This window comes from Simochromis diagramma, unplaced genomic scaffold (assembly GCF_900408965.1).
Source record: "Simochromis diagramma unplaced genomic scaffold, fSimDia1.1 OVJJ01000205.1, whole genome shotgun sequence".
NCBI classification, from domain to species: domain Eukaryota; kingdom Metazoa; phylum Chordata; class Actinopteri; order Cichliformes; family Cichlidae; genus Simochromis; species Simochromis diagramma.
This window is the reverse complement of record NW_024386782.1, coordinates 6580965-6602084: the sequence shown is the minus strand read 5'-3', so window position 1 is coordinate 6602084 and position 21120 is coordinate 6580965. Positions and strand designations below refer to the sequence as shown.

General features: G+C 40.6%; 1 protein-coding gene across 2 annotated transcripts in view; it reads right to left on the bottom strand.

The window, feature by feature from the left end:
• The window catches only part of egfra (epidermal growth factor receptor a (erythroblastic leukemia viral (v-erb-b) oncogene homolog, avian)), a 44436-nt gene extending 23626 nt beyond the window's left edge, over nucleotides 1-20810 (bottom strand). For both annotated transcript variants that reach the window (XM_040019079.1, XM_040019088.1), the window contains exon 1: nucleotides 20500-20810. In XM_040019079.1, coding sequence (XP_039875013.1) covers nucleotides 20500-20614 — 115 coding nt within the window. In that variant the 5' untranslated portion in view covers nucleotides 20615-20810. The remainder of the gene's footprint in view (nucleotides 1-20499) is intronic.
• Between the last annotated feature and the right edge of the window lie 310 nt (nucleotides 20811-21120).

The window sequence follows — 21120 nt, the reverse complement described above, 5'->3', positions numbered from 1 at the left end:
CTTGTATGAAGGCTGGTTAAAACAATCCCTGTGACCAGTAAGTCCAACCCATTGTGGTATTCTCCAGAAAAGTTCTGGTGTGTCACAAATTCCATGACAGTTGTAGGTTTTTGTTTTTTTGGAGAGGAGATTCACATGTCTACATCTCAAAATTAAAAGTCTAATTTCTAGTTTAACCATATTTGACTCAATCGCAGGATTCATGACATGACGAAATGACAATTTAGTGCTTAAACAATGTTGATAAATGAATGCTCTCTGAGTTTTCAGCTCCCAGAGAACAACTATGGGCTGATAAATTCGCCTATTTAATGTTACGTAATACAATGCGTGAATAAGGAAGGTAGTGCAACAAACAGGGAGGCTCTTTTTTTTGTTTTAATGAATGAATGGATTTTATTTAGAACAGCTCATCTTCTCTTATGCATGTTTAGGCCCCAAGCTGGTCAAACAGGTTCTGACTGGCAATGAAGAGAGAGCCAGCAGAGTTAATCACTGCAACAGCTTTTTAACACACACACACACACGCACGCACGCACGCGCGCGCGCGCGCACACACACACACACACACACACACACACACACACACACACACACACACACACACACACACACAGTGTATGCACGCATAATAAGCAAGTAATTGATTGAGATTTAAATTATGGGTTCACTTGAGCAATTAACTCTGAAAAACAAAATATTCCTCCTCGTGGTTATTAGAAATTGCGGTGCTGGCGTAATCCCTAAAGCACATTCCCAAACATGCCTGCTCTTGACAAAAGAAAGCCAAACAACTTGGTCCGATTTCTCAGACACACCTCACAACACATAACAGCTCATGCAGTTGTGCTAACCAAGGCACATGTGATTCACATCACTGAGGGAAAAGAACAGGGTTTCTCAACTGGTATCAAAGGATAAAACTGCGTTTTTCAATCGCACTGTGTGTTTTACTTATGATGTTGTGCTGGGTTCATACACACTAAGCGCAAAAGGAAGCTAATCAGTGAGAATTAGGCACAAACAGCTGTCAACCGCCCTCCCTCTTCTTCCTCCTCATTAGCTGGTCCCTGAGGGTTCTCCCTGACATGAACCCTGCAGTCCAGCAGCCCAACACCAGAGTAACAGAGGCAGATGAGCAAAAGCAAGCTGACAGTTTTAATTAGAAGAGCCACGTGAGTTGTAATTAGCCCTCTAATTATTACTCAGATCGCAAAAACCAAACTGTAACAAACAAAAGGTTGTCGGGTTTTTGCAGCTGTGAATATTAATAAACCTGATTTGAACATCCTGAACGCTATTTTGCAAACAGAGACAATCACTTAGAGTATATATACATGCATATCTCCCAGTTATATATAAGCAGCCTGCTCCCTTTTTGAGTTATAATGAGCAGTGAAGGTGGAAAAAGACAGGTGAGGCTGATGGTTCAACAAATCTCCTCCAAGGGAAGATCAGACCTTGAGTGCCAAACAAGGAAGTAAAGCAAACAGCCAATTGGCCGAGCAAGCAGGCACACAGCCACAGTAAAGGTTCTCCTTGTCCACTTGGTGATTTCACAACTCTCTTGCAGGTGGTAAATGATCTGATATTCTACGACCATAAATGGACTTCCAGGAGCAACAAAAGAAAAAACAAATGAGGTCAAGCTGTGGGACATAATTGTTAAAATCTGCTGTTAAAAAGATTGCTCTATAATTGTGCTGGGAATAATGTGTGTTAGACTTTAACCTGGGAACCTTCTCCAAATGAAGATGACTCATGTTGAATCACATTTACAATAAAAGTTTGCAGACGTGGTAAGCTACCTTCGCTCTGAAAGAGACAAACTGTTGCTAGTGAGGAAATGAACACGCAGACTGGAAATGACAGGAACCTGTTTAGTTGCTTTTTTTTGTCCATAAACCGTTGATTCTGAAATGTAACCTACTGTCTGCAGCCTGCTATAATGCAAGGTTAAGGGTGGGGTTTCTTATGATGTAACTGATACTGTGACAAAGACTAATTGCAGATTGCTTCACTCATTTCAGCTGTACTGTCGTCACAAAACGTCCAGGAGGTAGGTGCAGGGAGTGGTACGGCATGAGTGTGTGGGTGTGTGCACTAGCATATATGCAAGTGTGCAACACTCTAAGCAGCACAAGCTGGATTGAGCTCCGTTGATCAGTACCCAGTCAGAGAATGACAAAGGACCTGATAAACCCGATCACGAGTCATCTAAACTTGCAGAAACGTCCAGTCGCATGTTTTGATGTTTACTTGGGAACTAGTGCTGGAAGTCGAGGGTGTGCGGGCACATATCTGTTTCTGGAGGCTATGGCATCTGCACCACTACATAAAAAAGAAACCATTGTTTAGTATTTGAGATAATTATCTCATTATGTCTTTAATAAACATTTACAAAGAGAATACAGAATAGAATAAATGGCCTGCATTTGTATAGCGCTTTACTCAGTCCCTAAGGACCCCAAAGCGTATTTACACTACATTCAGTCATTCACCCATTCATTCACACACTGGCAATGGCAAGCTACATTGTAGCCACAGCTGCCCTGGGGCACACTGACAGAGGCGAGGCTGCCGGACACTGGCGCCACCGGGCCCTCTGTCCACCACCAGTAGGCAAACATGGGGTTAGTATCTTGCCCAAGGATATTTGGCATGCAGCCAGGAGGCAGCCTGGGATCGAACCACCAACCTTCTGATTAGTGGCTGACCTGCTCTGCCACCTGACATACAGCCACAATAAAATAACTTTATTATCCTGATCAATGGAAAATTGTCTTTGGTTCACCATTCATACATACACACATACAAAACAACAATAAATAAACAGTATTGGTAATGACCAAAGTCCTTCTTCCCCCAAAGGGGGTTAATCGGTTGTCTGTCTGTTTGTTTGTTCGCAGCTTAGCACACACAACATGAATATCTTAAAATCTCTCATTTTTTCAGCTTCTGGAAGCCAAAAAAATTCTGCCAATACTGCTTCAATCATATGGATAAAGATAATAAAATACACCATTTTAATATGTAATACTTTAAGGTCATGGTCAAAGCTCAGTCATCAGCGTGTTGTATACAAAAGGCTGATGTCAGCATGTTGTAACAAAAACATCATAAAACACCAGAGTTTTAGTAGGCTATGGCCCTTGCCCTTCAGGGGAAGTTGTGCTCTCTGGTTGCTCTTGTTTGCTGTGTTGCTGTAATAAATCAGTGTGTGCAAGCCGTCTTTAATCAAAATGCTATGCTAAAGTGCAATTATTGTTGTTATGCATGAATCTTTAATTTTACTGTTTTGCAAAAAAGATGAAAATACACCACACAAGTAATGGATTCCTGAAGAGAAAACGTATATTTGCCGTTGAATGTTCTGTTCATTTTTTACTTCTCAGAGAAGTCCTGTGTGCCAGCTCAAATATAGGTGACTTTGGTTTGTTATTTGCCTAATAAAGAACATCTTTTATATTTTTTCAACATTTTTTGATGACAGATTTAGAAAAGATTTCTGTTTTTTTGGTTTTTGTTTTTACGACAGGTGCTCTATTAAATTAGTCAAATGCGCTCCTCTTGAGATTTCAAGTCAATGTTCGAGTAGGCAACCTAGTAATCCTGGAAAATGGGCTGGAGAGAATTGAGACTGAATGTCTGTACAGCATAAATATGAGCTGCAACATCCAGGATTGAAAAATGAAGTCAAGGCAAAAGCGCCAAAAACTGCAATTCCTCCCTCGGCCTCTTGAGGCTGGCTTCAGAAATGAGTCCATTTCACAGGTCCAAGCATTAAAATGCCCACCTTTAAAGCACAAATAAACATGTTTTCTGCCTAGTGAAAACAAAGAAAAACATTTTGGGCTTTTATAACTAATTTCTGTCTCTATAAAAACTATACTGGTGCTAGTTTTTATGACTCACCTGTCAGCTTAAAGCTGTCAAGGAAAAATGTGTGTGTGTTGCTGGAGGCCGCTGGCAGTTGCTAGGTGAAGATGTACATGTGCTGCACCAAAGGCCTTGCTGCGACCACTTTGCATTCAATGAGCATGAGCATGAGCAGATTCCTTGAAAACTACAGGCAACCTGCTAACAACCAAAGCAATCACAAGGAGGCTTTTCCTGCAACACCATCAACCTCCAGCTACCAATAGCCAACCATTCGGGGAATACACATTTTTCATTAGCAGCCGGTGGTTGCTGATCGATTTCTAGGCCTGTATGACTGAGGACTCAAAGGAATGGGTCAACGTTTTGGCGAATGCACATTTGTTTTCTGATGTAGGGGTTACATTAGAACGTCAACACTCTCTATCCTGGTAAATACCGTTTGCTGAGCTCCAAATCTTGCACTTTTCCTTTAAAAATCTTTAAAATGACACATGAACTAAAGGGTAGGGCTGTGCGATATGACCAAAATCTCATATCCCGATATAAAACATCTATCGTCCCGATAACGATATAAATCACAAAAAATGTAATATTTTCTGTAAATTCTGTGAATCTCGGGTAGGTGAAGTGTTTCCAGCTGGGCGTCGTGTAGCTGGAGTCAAGTGTTATAACTGATGCATGAAACTACACATTTTTAGACATAAGTTGTAACGGCCGCCGTTTTCTTTGTGAGTATTTATTACACGGCGTGCTGCGGGGGAAAGCCTGTTCTAACGTCTGAGTCTAAGGTTTATTTTTTAGCACCTGACGATTCTTTTTTGCTTCTCATCCGTCAACACTCTGCATACTTTTTCACGTGATTCCGTTTATTTTGAAAAGTCTCAACAGGATCTTGAGCTTTATTGTGAAAGGTTTATGTGGAAAATAAACAAGCGGACATGCGATGGTTTTACCGTCGTTGTTGCTAACGACAGCCCATAAAAACAGGCGCTTGTCCATAGTGTGGTTATATTAAATATAAGAGAAAGAGAGAACTTTAAGAAATTAATATAGCCACTACAGTGACCATCAAAACCATGAAAAAAAATATTGCCGTAAAATTTTGCGACACCACGAAACAAACGATAGCCTAAAATGAAACCATGTTTTCTACAGTCAACGAATGAAACGATAGACGTTTTTATATCGTCATCCCATACGACTAAAGGGCTGTGGTATGTTTGTGTTAGCATAAATATTCTTAGATTATATTCTTAGACTGATGTATATAATGTAAACCTTTTCTTTGATGGTTGGCAAAATCATAATTATTTATTGAGAAAATGGGTACAAATTGCGACGGGCCACAACACCACAGTCAAAGCAGACAATATAGTGTAAACATTTGAGAGACATTAACCAAACAAGATGAGATCGAATGTACAATCTTACTCACTAAACCCAGACAAGAAAAGAAAAAGTCAGTCGCACAAATTTACATTTGAGGTCTTATTTGCATGTTTGGATGAAACCTAGCTCCCCCCCCCCCCCCCCCCCCCTTTAAGGCAATAACGAGTCCTCACGAAAGTAAACCAAACTTCCCCTGATATCCCTCTAATGGTTTCCTCCAACAAAGTGAGCCGCCATCTACAAAATTAAATCATAATGCTTTATACCTTTCTGCAGACAACAGAAATGGTCTTGCCGCTTTCTCTTCCTCTCACTCACTACCTGCGATTCAATTATGCTCTGTCCAGAGTCTCATAATTACATTACCTGAAAACGTATACATGATTAAAGGGAGGTAACGATGCTAAGTAACAGGACTCTCTCAAGTCAACAGCATTACGGTAAAATATCTTGCACAATTCAATCTCCAGTGTATCCGCCACTTTTATAACAAATCGATGCCAAGATTAATTCACCTATTTAGAAGTACATGTGTATTGTAAGAGGATGGTGATGGGAAGAGAAGAAGAAACCATACAATCTGCTTTAGTTGGCTTCAGTTTCAAGTTGACGATTACTGGTGTTGTGGTTATTTTAGTTCCTGAACCTTCAGATTTAAGGGAATTGTAAATTTCCCAAAGGCAAGTAAGTTAATGATGCAAAAAAAAATTCAAAGAAGTACATTCAAGCTCCCCTTTCCCTCTCTTATGTTTTCTGATTGGCTGAGATTGAGAAGGCACTACAAGTGGTCATATGTGCATTCAGTGGTGTTGCGCTTCATTCATATAAACATACTTTGTAGTTAGGATATCAGGAATTTTTAAGTCCTGCTTTTTTTTGCTGAGGGGAAATGCACTCTTCCTTTGCGTGGGAGTCATATCAATCCCTAAGAGAAAACATCTTCGGGCCTCAGAAAAGAAAAAGGGGTCAGTAGTGGACTCAGAGGATACCCTCCCCTCCACACACACACACACACATGGAGACACTCTCCCTCCCTATCCCCAATGAATGCAAAAACACAAGGCCCTCTGACATCTCAGGAAGTTGCTCTTGCATGGGGTTAGCTGGCTACCCCTCAATGTTGAACCAGATGGTTGTTAACAGTCGTCTTTAGGGAGAGGAGGACACGAAGAATGATTTAAACTGAACTTCATGTACTATTTGAGAATAAGAAGTGACTGAAAGGAAAAGACAGGGGAAAAAAAAACTGAAACCAAAAAGAACAAAAAAAATGTCAGGATTGGTTTGTGGTTTAGCCAACAGAGAAGTAAATGTGGGACACCCGGCTGTGGGGTCAAACTGTGGAAAGAGGGTGTAAAGCTGAACACTTGACGTATGGCCGTGGATGACCTTTCCCTAAAGGCCAACAAAGGGGACAAAACATAGGGGTGGACAGCTGTAGAAGACCAGCAAATGAAGGGTCTTACTCAATACATCACATGTCCTCATAACAGTTCAGTCCCAGTGACTACATTTGTTGGCCCCGCTGCAGATGGAGCGCAGTCAGTGAAGTTTAGCTGTTAAAAGCTCAGCAAAGTGACCAAATAAAGACCAAAAAGGTTCATGTTTACTCTCTGCTCCTGATGATTCCTCTCTACCAGTCACTGAGACACTCCAGATACCTGTGGCTGGACCCATCATAATGTTTACTCTCCACCTCAGTGTGAGGAAACTGTGGATTTAGGTTCTGCACAAACACAGGAAAAAAGTATGTATACTCACTGCTGCATACTGTGATCAGCATTTTCAAGACCTTAAGGCAGTACACAGTGCTGGAAAGGCTACATTAATGGGATAATCAACTGACCTTTGGGAGAAAGCAGTGAGCTCTATTTATAAACGAAAAAAAAAAAAAAACTACTACTTTTCCTAATTTAGGCAACAATAATCAATATTTAATATTAACAACAGGTCAGCTCACAGTGTGTGAAAGGACAAACCTCGACAAAGAAATAACACCTGATTATGAAGTTACCTTGAGCTCCACGAAACTCTATCAGCTCATTGTTTTGGTTTCTCATCCAACAGCTTTACCGTTTTGGTCCAGCAGTTTAGGTTATTGCACAATAATTCCACTGCGCCAAACATGATTTCGCTTAGAAGTTAATAGAAACCAAAACAGAATGAAAGGGACAGTGGATGCCAAAGTTTTGTTTGCCTAGTTGCTTGGAAAAAGAAAATCCTTAAAAAGCTTTGTTTGCTATCTACTGCTTGTGTTTGTTAAATACTCATCGTGTGATTATATGTGTCATTTTTGTGTTTATAGCCTGCTGTGTTGCTGCTGAATGAAATGATGTGTTTTGGGGGGCACCATGGGCAGAAGTCTCAGACAAAGAGAAGGAGAAACTAGAGAAACAAAAGCAACTGTTTGCTGGAGGCAAGAGAGAGAAAAAAGTGTGTTGGTTTTCTTTAACTTTCAGTGAACAAAGTTCACCCAATCCTTAAAAAATAAATATGTTACTGTATGTGCCTATTGACTTACAAGAGGCCTAACTCACTGACTTTCATCCTAGTTATTGTTTGAGCTTCTCCTGTGAATAATCAACATTTCTCTTCATAGTTAACAGAAGAGATAAACCTTCAGAAGGAAATTTGTGGGAAGAAAGTCGATTTTTCCGGAGTGAACTAAACAAAACTGTGCTCCTTCTACTCCAGAGCTGAAACACTTCCTGTATAAATGATGAGTATAAAAGAACAGCTGAAATAATTGAGGAATAGTTTTAATTAGGCGAGTCTCCTTCATAGCCTGTTGGAAAGTCCATTAGTGCTCAGTAAAGGCACCCATCAGCTCCACTGCTGTAACTCAAAACTCACCACTTCATCCCCATTTACATTCCAATAATGCACCCACCATTCCCCTGAAATGCTCTGACATTTAACCCACTTCCTCTTTAACATCCAGACATTCTCCCTATTGAAGACCGTTCTGGCCAAGACAACTCCCAGCCCCCCCCCCCACTTTTTCTCCTTCTCTTTCTCCTTCCCTGTTAAAACCATACTACTCTTCAATCCCACAGGAAGCTGGAGAGGAAGACTGAGCGAGTGGGCGTCCAACCCCCCCCCCCCCAAATCCTCCTTTCCAACAATCATCATTGAGCCATGCCTGGAAAAGAAGAAATGAGGGTGAGTGAGAGCGAGAAAGAAAACCAACAACCACTAGCAAAAGTAGCCCACACACTTCACACATCGTTCCAGCAAGACAAAGCAGATGTGGATCGGGAAATCCCTGTTGGTTTAAGCATTCCCAGCCCAGTTCAACTGCCCCCAGGTTGGAGCACCTCAACACAGAGGACAGACAGATAACTCTCATCGACTGAAGTCCTCAGTTCATCCAAACAAAAGAGATAAACGCTCTTCGAGACACCCTTTCTGCTTAAGGACTTCTTATTTTTAGCCCGATAGCTGACAGGCTCATTTCTGTGTAGCTCTAGCCACTGCTTCACAGCGCTGCCTGCCAACAACTCTGTTAGAGCCTTAGTCATGTCTCCAGCAATTCTGCCCCACTGGAGTCTTCACAGAGAGTGACCCCATAAAAGGAATATTCTGTAAAAGCCCTGGGGTTTGTGTTAGTAAGCCTTGCTCTGTGGCTCATCCCTTACTCACAAATTCAGCCTGCGCTTTACACATCAGCAGGCCCCAAGTCCACCGATGAGTAGTTTCTTCCTCATCCACATTGGCAGAGGGCAAGTGTCAGGGACAAACGGAGCTCAGGGAATAAGTTTGTACAGCTGAGGAACTCTCATAATTTTTCAGCGCTGTGAAAGGGTATTTAGTTGCATGTTGTGTTGTACTTGCCAGAAGCATGACCGATTTAATTTGCACAGAAATGCTTTACAGTTTAGCTACGTCTTCCTGATGACACATCAAGCTAAAAATGCTTGAGATGCTATGGTGGGCCGCTGCCAAGCACATGAAGCCAGGGAGTGCTCTGTTAAAACCTTTGGAGTATTTTCATCTCCACAATAGACGCATGAATAGCAGGGACTGACAGAAAGTGTTGGTAGTTTTTCATCGAACACCTCTCTCCAAAGCCCACAGCTCAGTTTTCTTCCATTGTTAACGTGCGGGGCGTTCTCCTTTTCCTGACAAAAAAAGCACATCACACATGCAGCTCCAAAACAATGTCCAAAGCTTGCTTGCTTAAGTTGATTATGACTGAGGAGGCCACCCCCTCACTAGAGACAGAGAAGGGCGTTTGCACAACCTCAAGCCTGGCTGCGTTGCGTCAGTCATCAAAGGCATGAGACTTGGCAGACTAGACTCTTTTCCCGCTATCAGCTACACTGCTGAACACAAGGACCACGGCTCGGATGCACAGTGTATAAAACACACACTACAAATTCTAATGACTACACCGGAGGATGGACGATAAGTGTGCACGCGGGATAAAAACAAAAAAACAAAACAAAAAAAACTTTCCAACATTAAACCTGCAGAGATAGAAGAAGAAAAAAATAGGCAACCATCTTCAATCCTTCCCCATGGCCGCATGCCTGTCTTCGAACAGACAGGCATGCGGCCTAAGCATGTCTTTTATACTGGCTAAAAATAAGTTAAAACTCAGTTCTGACTATGCACAAGCCTAAATCCCCACTCTCCCAGGTGGATTTCCTTTAAAATAAACAAATAAAATTAGGGAAATTTGCTTGAGTGCAAATTTCTAGAGCAGGCATAGATAAGTTGACATATCTGAAAGCTCAAGAGCGGCTACTAAATGGACCTTGAGGTTAAACTGACTTAACCTTTAAGTGAGAAGGTCTCTCAAGTGGCGGAAAAAGGAAATCTGAACGTCTCATCTACCATAATCAAAAGCCTCAGTCTAGTTCCTCAGTGAACCATGTAGTGCGATTGCTTTGTTCATTATATAACCGTGATTTAAACACAGCTCAGCAGATGTAAAGATGCTTCCAACTCCAAACACAGAATCCCATTTCAGATTTGTCACGTTCTTTTTCAAATTGACCAGCAGTTGCCAAACATTTATTACTTTGATCATTTTATAGCTCAGAAGCATAAGGAATCAGTGGATTAAACAGTAACCAACGTGGACAAAAAAGGAAGAAAGAAAGACAGCAAAGACGGCTTTCTAACATCAATATTGTCAGTGACTCGAGTGTTTAAAAGGAATCAAATTTAGTCGCCTGCTTACGTGTCCTCTGACCTGAAAACCCAATTTGGTTTTAAGTATTTTTAATCTTGTGTAAATCTTGGTGACTGATAATAGGAACAATACTAAAACAAGTGGATTGATATGACAAAAAAATAATAATCGCAGACTCCTGCCTAATCAGCTCAGGAAGAGGTTGTTGGTGAAGTGGATACAGTGACAGTTCAGCGGGCTAATCCTACTTCCTGGCACTGGTCCAGATTTGCACTCTCCAGGGCATATCAGCCCTACCCATCCTCCACCCAGCTGAAGTGGTTTGTTATGAAAATGAAAATGGAGGTGTATATATTGACCATTTATCAGTAATGCTTTAAGAGTGATACGATTTGTGGGTATATAAAATATGTGAGCTTGACTAATGGTTTAGTGGGAAGTCTCGCAATGACAGGGTTGGGTTCAATCTTTTTTTATTGAAGGAAACACTGCCAGTGAAGGAGTGCTTGTTTTTTTTTTTTTTTTTTTTTTTTTTTTACAAGCCTCTGGCTTCAATTATGAAAACATGCAGTAATGAAGATGTTCCGCTCAAAGTCCCACCAGGAAATTAATTCTGAGCTCAACGAAACATTGGTGTTGTTGAAACCTACCAGGCAATTAGAAAAGGTACCTCACGAGGGGCGTTGAGTATATTACATTTTAGTGCTGCTGGAGTAAAACAAATCAAGGATCAACTCTGTAGAAGTCACTGCCACAGCTACAATATCATGAAAAACACTGTCAGCCCATCTATAAATGGCTGCGATGAAACACGTTTTACGATGGTGATGAAATCGGCGAGAGGTGATGCTGGCTTGTAAAATGCTGGAACCAAAGCAAGAGAAGAGCTGATCTTCTTTTCCTCCTCTAACACACCCTGCCACAAAACTCTGCCAACAGCGTTATAACTGCTCGTAACTGAGGCAGAGGTTTGTCATAAGGAAGGACGGTTATTCACTTGTCAGAATTGTACTTTACTTGCTATCAGGAGATAACCTGGTGGTAATCACAGAGCTCTTTCTGTTTTGGAGACAAACCTGTAGGCATAAACATAAGCCTCATTTCTTTATGTTTTTCTTCCAATGAGATGCCTTTACCTGTAGTTTTTTAAAGTGATTTTAGAAATACATAATTTGTTCTTTCAACGAATCTCCCAAAAAATGCCAACAATAGCGCAGTTTGAGTTTGATAAGCATAAAAATAGTCTTTTAGCACCAACAGGTTGAATCCCAATGAGCTATTAGCTGAGAACTTGGCATATCTCAGCATGGTCAGCAGTGTGTCCTGAAAAGAATGTGAAGAAACTGGACAAGAACTAAAAGATAAGTCCTAATGCATTTGGTGTCCAGCGGTTCTTCTTTTGATATGAATGACTGGCTGAAATTTGTGGTGCAGTAGTCCCTCGTTTATCACAGGAGTTACGTTCTAAAAATAACCCGTGAAAGGTGAAAACTGCGAAGTAGTCAGCTTTATTTTTTACAATTATATATAGAGATGTTTTAAGGCTATAAAACCCCTCACTGCACACTTTATACACTTTTGTTAGACAGGCATGAACATTGTCACACTTTTCTCTCTTGTTTAAACACTCTCAAAGTTCGACCTTCGTAGAAAAATAAGTCCAGTATTATAGAATGAAACCAAAGATCAAACCCTGTTTTCTGGTTCAGAACATGGGAATGGAGCAGCTGTGAGAGAATTCAACATTAATGAATCAATGGTATGGAAGTGGTAGAAGAAAGAAGAATAAGTTGAGTAAAGTTTGACTTATCTGAATGTTTTGTTTTCGCTTAATGCGCCTTATAATCTGTAAAATACAGTAACTTCTACCTTCCTTTAGCATGTCCAGAAGTCCAACTTTTTGAGTGATGGTTAGCATCTTCTTCTGCCTTTTGGGTGCTACCACAGGTGCGTTCGACGGTGCAAACGTTTCGTCAACATTGTTGTGTTTGTTGTGGAGAAAACTTACAAACATACAGTACAGCACTTCAGAGTCACCCTGCCAGCAATCAAAGATTTATGTAAATTTGACAAGCTGAACGCATTCTGTACTGTACAGGAGACACGGCACGAGATTGATTGACAATTGTCTACAGCCAATCAGGACGCAGAACACAATGCGCTGTAAAAAAGAAAAAGAAAAAAGCATGCAAAATTGCACACAAAAAAATCTGCGAAACAGCGAGGCCACGAAACGTAAACCACGTTATGGCGAGGGACCACTGTATTAGACTATTGGATGTGCTGCTTTACAATCTATTACATTCAGTTATATCAGTAGACCTGTCCCAGCTTTATCTGTATAGGAATCTGAATGATTAGCTGTACTGATCATTAACACAGTTAAAACAATACTTAAATATCAGTGTTTTAGCATTGTAATATGTAACACTGTGTGCCTTAGTGGAGCTTTTCATTTCCAAAAAAACTCTTATATCTAACTTGGATTTGCTGCCCTGATTCAATATCAGCTCAACTGATTCCGCTATTCACGCAGCAGCCTCATGAATTTGAGCTAATAGGCACGCCTCTCTTCTCCCTGTTGACACAGGGTTGTAAAGTCATGTCCACATGACAAGATAAGGTCAAAGAAGACGACAAAGTCTTGAATAAGGAACCCTTTGTCCAGACTTGGGGTTTCTGAGGCTGATGTATTCATGTTTCCTTTTCTTTGTGTGCGTTTCTCAGTCAAGCGCGCACTCCTATTACCTTATTTAGAAGGCAGCCACAAACAGACTATGAATGTTGTTTCATTTCGAGCTTTAAAATTTGCTTTAGGAGAGAATCCTTCCTGTTAGGGAAGCTCACCACAGCTGGCACCCAGTAAGCTCAGATCAATCTTCAATGACAGGAAAAGGAGGTCTAGACTGGAATAAAAGAAATAAGTTAAGAGATTCTGAATGTCTGTAGATGTGAGCATAGCACATGACCACACAATTTTCCTGTGTACATAGAGTTTAAACTAAATTCATGAAGTCAACAAGCCTATTTTATCTTAATGCCGAAGTGTAAGCCGAGCTGAATGACAGAGAAAAGGTAGAAACACCACTGAACCTGTTTTTCTTTTCCACACTGAACACACAGTACATGCCAAATTCTTTGGACAAAACAAGACAAATCCCTTTTGTTTTCTATTTGACTAGAAATTACTCAACAGCACTACCTTTTCAATCTATAAAAGGGAGTCATATACTGTAAGTCTGTCTTGATTGACATGACATGCAAACGTTTAATGGCGCATATAATGCCTTAATAACAGAGGAAACACTCTTTTTCATAGGTAATAAAAACTACGGACCAGACAAGCCTGATCAGAACTCCTTTGAAAGGCATCAGGATTTATGTTTGCCAAAAATTAAGCTGATAAAGTTTGATGTTCACTCTCAAGCCAAGCTTTACACAGTCAGCTGCATGAAGTCAATTTAAATCAGTTGAAGCAGAACAATTTTACATCAGTATCTGTCAGCACTGTTAGGAGTGAGCATGGAAAAAACAAATCTTTTGAGCAAAAAAATGGACCAAAGCCAATGCACGCCAATAAAAAAAATAGCATAATGCTTCTGGTTAAATGCTCTTGGGGGACCTCTAACATCCTTTTGTAATCAGGAAGAGAAGCAGGAAAGCCCCTCTCTTTACACTGCAAAGTGGTGAACAATTAAACATCCTGGACCTTTAATGCAATAGTTTTTGACAAACGTTGGGACTCATATACATAACCTGGACTAATTAACCATATTGTGCCACAAGGTCCAAACCTCTAACACAGTCTCACATTAGTGAATCACGCTCAGACCGCACAGGAAGAGCCTAAATGCTATTAGGGAAGCAAGTTTCTGAGATCGGTCACCACCCCTCACAAACAATGCTTTCTTCTGAAATATTCTGAGATGGACATTTATTTGTGAAGCTATTGTTCTCGTCCCTGTAGGGGATTCCTCTTCTGGCTGGGATGCAGTTTGAAGCATCGCGCCTCATAATGACGTGGAGGTCAACAGAGGTGACGACACACCTGCAGGAGGTCTGCAGGATAATGCTGAGAGACTCTCATCTGCAATTTGGATGCTACACTGAAGCGGCAGCAAACTAAAAAAAGAAGACGACGCCTCTTTGATGAACAATTAAACAAGGACACGGATAACAAAGTCAAAGATCGCACTCCATCCTTCTGATGTTTGTTTGCGTATCCCGACTTTCCTGCTTGTCTCTGCTGCTGAGATTCTTCCTTTGATCTGTGCACAACCCCTGTCCGTCCCATTGACATCTCAATGACATGCACATCTATAGAGCTCCACACTGAATACAAATACAGCAACCTATTTCTTTCTAAAGAAAAACGTGTTTCAGAACAGGCTATGCAGTGTGGCAGAACCATGGCTTTCATTCAGGCTAAAAGCCTGCAGGATGGAAATATGTTCAGCGCCCACTTTCCAGCTAAAGTCAGCTTACTGTTTCAGCAGTTTCACTGCAGCTTAACCCAAGTTTCATATTTACACATGAGGCACTCCTAGAAAAACACTGATTATCAACACACTGTGAATTTCTAGTACATTATGAATCAGATGTGAGCTGCTGTATGGCATGTTTACCAAAGATAAAGTTATTTTTCAGCCAAACAAGGGCTTGAAGCATTACTCCAAAAGGAAAAAGAATGAAATCAGACAAAAGTGTGACAATCCCACAACGCCCCTTTCCCCCCCCACCTCAGCAAAGCATTCTTTAAGACATACAAATGCAGTCATAATAAAACTATTGGAGCTTTGGCCTCCTTTCCCTTTTGACACGACACTGCACTTGATGAGATGAGAGATAGCAGAAAGCCTTTTTTTCCAGCTCAACTCTGGGTCTCTTTCCACTGAATACTCCATGCACAACCAGCGGATCATGGAAAGGCCATAAAGTGCTGCGGATGGCTTTGTTACCATAAGTAACCCAATAAGTAACCCACATATCTAGCCCCTTACTCCATGCTGGTTTCTCACTTAATGTATATAAACTACAGAATGGGTAGCATCTTTAGTTGTTGCAGTAAAAACACTGGCTTACTGACTGAGAAAACAAAGTTTTTAGAGACTGCAATCCAGGCCACTTGAGGCTGACTCCAAAAGCCAGACAATCCCCATTGCCACTATAAACACATATCTCAATATGAACATTAATCTGCAGCAATGGTTGCAGTTCTTTTTGTTTTGTTTTGTTTTTTTTAGTATTCTAGCTGTTTGGTTTCAATCTGTCCTCCTTTTGTAGTCTGAATTCTTTTGACCAGTCATGTTTGAGCAAGCCTCGGTTGCCTTGAGGTAAACAGTCCGTATGGTAAGGAGGGATGGCATTTGCACAAATGCTGTGAATATCCATTGGTTACTGTCTATAAACTATCGAGTCTTCAATGAACAAGATTCTGTTTGTGGTGTTGGAGGCTTTTGGAGCATTTAATGGATAATATTGCCTAAAGTCTACACGCTACACCCCAGAAAGCTAATTCTGCTCATCTGGAGAAATGCTTCATCACTCATCGAAGAAACTTCTTCTTTAGGCTTTCGAGGATTTCTGGGTTTATGCTTCATGGTAGTGGAACCAAATGCATAACATTTACAGAAGTGCAATACTACTTGACTTGTAGGTCGACACAATAGATTTTATTGTCTTTTCAGAAAAAAAAATGAGGTAAAAAGAACAAAAGCTGCTTCACTTCTAGGCTTCCTCTTGATGACATGGATGTCTAGCCTCGGGTGAGTCTGCTACACAGCACAGATCTCAGTTGCTCGACAAAAGTATCAGTGCTGCCAGATAACCTGCTTTCTACAGAGGCACTATTGTCACAGGGTGAAACCGAAATCCTGCACCTCTGCAGCAGTCTATGCTGCTCAGACCTGGTGCAGTTCATCAAAGCAAGCAGAGAAGGCGGAAGAAGGACGAAGAAATTATATTCCTGCTCCCATGGCCCAAACATTAAGGGAAAAAAAAAACATGATTTCTGACAATGACTGCAGCAGATGTAAATCTGGGAAGGTCATCAGCAGACCTGCAAGAGATAGCAGCAGCCACAGCAGTACTAGGATCACTCAGAACACTAAAATGCATGCAAGATGTTCTAGGATTACACAAGATCATAAACTATATTTCACTACTAACATTCATCCAATCCTAGAAAAGAAATGGGTTTCTTAAAGTGATGAAAAAAGAAAAGAAAAAAAACAGATGACTTATGGGGGAAGCTGGCTTGTTACACAGGGAAAAGCACTTACTCAGGATGCACTGCAGGACTGAAATGTTGTCATGAGTCAGCTTAACTTTTGCAGGTGTGCAAGCAGATGTAAATGCAGTGATTGAGGCAGACTTCCTCCTATCTTTCTATCGCTTTCTATCCAGAACTTGATTAACTTGGGGGGGAAGCATATTGATATAAGCGGGTTACATTGTGTCAAAAGCAAGCGAGGGAGCCTCGATTTGGGATTAAGGATTTAGCTCTTGACATGCTCCTGTGATTAGTTTCATCTTTCACTGGTTAACTCATGTGTCAGTTAGAGTGGCTCTTAGGAAGGTTTTACTGCATATTTCCGGCTTGGCATCATTCTACAACAAAAAGTAGAAGTGCTTAGAAATTTTTGAGTGCACAATAAAAAAAATATATAATCATCGCCTTTGCAGTACAAAGCCAGTCACAAACAGTCACAAAGGAGTAATCATTCTAAAACCATTTAGCAAATGTGAAATAAATCATCCATTATTACTTGCGGTCGGCTGCTGGGCGAAGCTGTGGGCATTACTCGCAATAACAAACTAATTATGCCAGTGTAAGGAACGAGGAGCTTTTCCATTTTGCAGCAGGAACACAAGAGTGACAGGCGGGCGTCCTGAGGGAAAAGCTTCTGCATTATCAAATCTCAAATTCATTTCCAAAAGCCTTAATGGCCTGTCAGTAGCACCCCTAGAAACAGGTGGGCTAAATGGGCGAGCAAAGTGTAGAAATGTAATAAGCTAAATCATCACAGATGGCAACTTTGGCTGATTTAAATGCTTCTTTGGATTACCGGAGCTATGCCTCCAAAGTAAATATGAAGTTATGATTATAATAAATACAAAGTTACATCTGTAATGCTTCTTGAATCTTGCCAGCGACCACAAGTTTGATCTCAACTGTAACGCTCCTAAATCTGATGTAACAGAACTGAAGCACGGCAGTTCTGCATGTATTTTAGCTCTACCAGGTGGCCTCTTCAGTGAAACCTTTAAAAAAAAATGCCGCTGATTGTGTTTCCATGACAGAAACTCAGTTCCAGCACAGAGACCTCCAGGGTGAAATAGGTCACATGATCTGTAAACTTAGATAAAAAACAAAAAAACAAAAAACAGGAGTCCAAACACAGAACAATATGCAAAAAAGTTTCCATGATCTCAACCAATTTCAAATTTTTCTAAACTTACATTTTCCTTTCTTTCTTTTTTTGCTTCTTCTAAGTGTAAACCACTGGCCAGATGTTCATTTGCTTCCCAGCAACACAAACACATTTTAATAGGTCAAACAGACACTGCTTAGTTAGACTGACTAGTCAAGCATCCCTGGAAAATGTGCATCTGCCGGTCTTGTTTTTTAAAGTCCAAGGATTACACTCTCCTTGATGTCCTAAGAAAACGACCCTACTTTTTTCTAAAGCTTAAGCTGGAGTGGCATGGTGATGACCATCACTTTACAACAAAAAAGGCATTGGATCAAATCTACCAAACATCTGGGGCATTTACTGGGGAGTTTGTCCTGTGTGGGTACTCTCACAGTCCAAAGACATGAATGCTAGGTTAATTGGTGATTCTAAATTGCCCATAGGTGAAAATATGTCTTTGTCTGTCCAGGATGTACCCCACCTCTTGCCCTGTGACAGCCAGTATAGTTTTCAGAACAAGTGTGACCTTGGAGAAGAAAATGTATGAATATGACATCTCCACAAATATCACAATAAAAATATTGAGAAGGTGTGCCCGTAAAAATGTAAAACATCAGGAAAAGTAATTAAATACTAGAAGGCGTAACACACTCGCGCCCCCATTACTACCATAGTAATATCATGTATATCCAGTCCTACAGTAAGTATACTGGTATCAGCATGTCTTTACACATACACATGTAAATCTCCCCAAGACAAGACTATAATCCAAGCACTAAACAGCTCAAGTTTTCAAGTGTTCATCATGTAATTATTAATAAACTCACTCCATATTTGGTTTCTTCTCAAGTTACTGGATAAACCTGCAGCACAGCGATGGCACGACCCTCCTAGTAACTCTTTCTTTAATCAATAACATGATTTCATTTACATGTTACTTGAGTTTATTACGATTGCACAACAGCCCAAATATCCAATAGTTTGTTATTTGGACTTTTGATTCCAAAGGAGCGTCATGGAGATGTATTTGCCATCTTGTTCAAATCAATTTGACTGCTCTGGACACTGTGTGCTAGTTAAAACACAGCGTGGCACATAGAAACATCTGTCTCAGCCCCTGGCCAAAAACACACGAATCAACAACAACAACTTGAACTGTCAGAAACATATGTTGCAGCTCACACTTCACTGGAAATTCAAATGGGATCAGTTGTAAAAAAAAAAAAAAAAAAAAAACTAACAAAAAGAAGTGTAATTAAACCTAATAGTACTGCACAGCGTATCTGTCATCACAGCTGCTCATCACTAATCTTCTCTTGTCTTAATAAAATTCCAAAATCCTTATTTACTGTGGGAGACTTGCTGCTGCATGAAATGTCCAGTTTGTTTAGAAGCCCAGAAATATTTAGGGACTCTGTCTTTTTGGCTCGCAAACACTTTTGATTTGTTATGGTTCTCTTCAAAGCGGCACTGGTCTCCACTCGTGGAACCAGACAGGAGAGATGGGGCTTGCACGTGGGCCGGTGGCACTATGAGTACACGCTTATCCGCTTAAAAAGGGGAACAACACTGTAATGAGTAATGATACATGATTCACGAGAATAGGAAGTTAAATCCATTAGGGATTAAAGTGATATGTTTGGTCACGTTCTCTCCTAACATCTCCCCTCTGTGGGTCCTGAGTAACTCAAACCAACAAGGAGTAAATAACATATATATATATATATATATATATATATATATATACATATATATATATATATATATATATATATATATATATATATATATATATATATATATATATATATAATTTGTAAGTTTTTGAAAGTAGGCTAACAACTAACGTACTACTGATTTTCCAAATAACTCAAGGATACTGAAAATAGGGGGAGAAAAGTAAAGGAACAGTCATAACACTGCTATCTTTAAAAATAATAAGACTACTTTGACCTTATTTTCAGGGCCAAAAGAACACTTAAACAAAACCCAACTTCATATCGTTTGCGCAAGTCGACTAAGGAGAATGTTCGAGCTGATCTAGGATCAGATGTTTATCACGTCTGAAGATGCTTAAAAATACTAACAAACAAATGTGACCACTGGTGTGAGATCTGGTCTGTGAGAAAGGATAAGAAATCCACATTTATGAAGTGTACTTCAGCATATGCCAGTAAGAGTTTTGTCACAAAACGGAGTATGGAAAGCTCACACAGTGCTCGCACATTTCATAAACAGACGAGATTAAAAGGCAGAAATTTCCCAAATCCACATCCGTTGCCTGCCTGCATGGTCCTCAGAGTGGTGCAGATTTTCTCGGTACGGTCAGTGCCAGATTTTTTTTTGGTGGGGAAAGATTTGAACAATTGACTAAAAGGAAAAATCACTTTTTTTTCTCGTTTCTTTCTTTCTTTAAAAATAATAATAATAAAATCAGTGTGTTCGTTTTCAGTGACTAACCTCTTCTGAGCCCCTCTGTAGCTTTAACCAGGTTACAACCGGAGCAGCGAGACTGTGAGAAACTTTCTCCCCCCCCTCCTCCTATTCTGGATCAAGTTTCTCTGCGGCTTCGTGACCGGCCCGAGATTTCTCTGTGATTTTAAGTTAACGCTGACAGAGAAGAAAGTGAAAGCCTGCTTACCATTAAGACCCAACTACGTACACCTCACATACCTTTATTTTCTGCCAGACCGCAGAAGCTCAGCCAAAGCAGAGACGTGAGACTGATCCACTTGAGAAAACGGGCTGCCATCGTGTTATTTTGAAGCTCCCGGTGAGAAGGTGTCATTCCATGCCAACAAGCCGAGATATTCCGCTTTCCCAAAACTTAAAAACGTCGCCTTTCCTTCTCCCTCTCTGCTCGTTGAGTAAAAAAGACTTTTCCTTCTGTGGGCAACTCAAACTTTGACAGCTCCTCCTCCTCCTCCTCGCAGATATCTTCAGCAGTCCCAGCTCAGGCAGCGACTGAGGACAAACTACTGGCTTGATCTGACGTCACCACGAGGTAGGACAGATGCGCCTCTCGCGCAGGTACACGCCGGATGTACAAAGAACTGCACAAACCAAACAGGAAAAAACGAAAAAAAGGGGGAAAGAAAGGCAGTGTTTTCGGAAAATGGACTGCACTGTAGAAAAGTGGCCATAATGTGAGCTACAGCGTGCATTAAAACATGTACAAATAAAAAAAGCTGAATAAACTTCCTTGAGCAAACAAAGGCAATAACAGTAGCTCAGTAGCTGCAGAACAGAAACACCGGCTTTTATGGACTGTTTTCTTAGTTTGGTGAAGAAAAA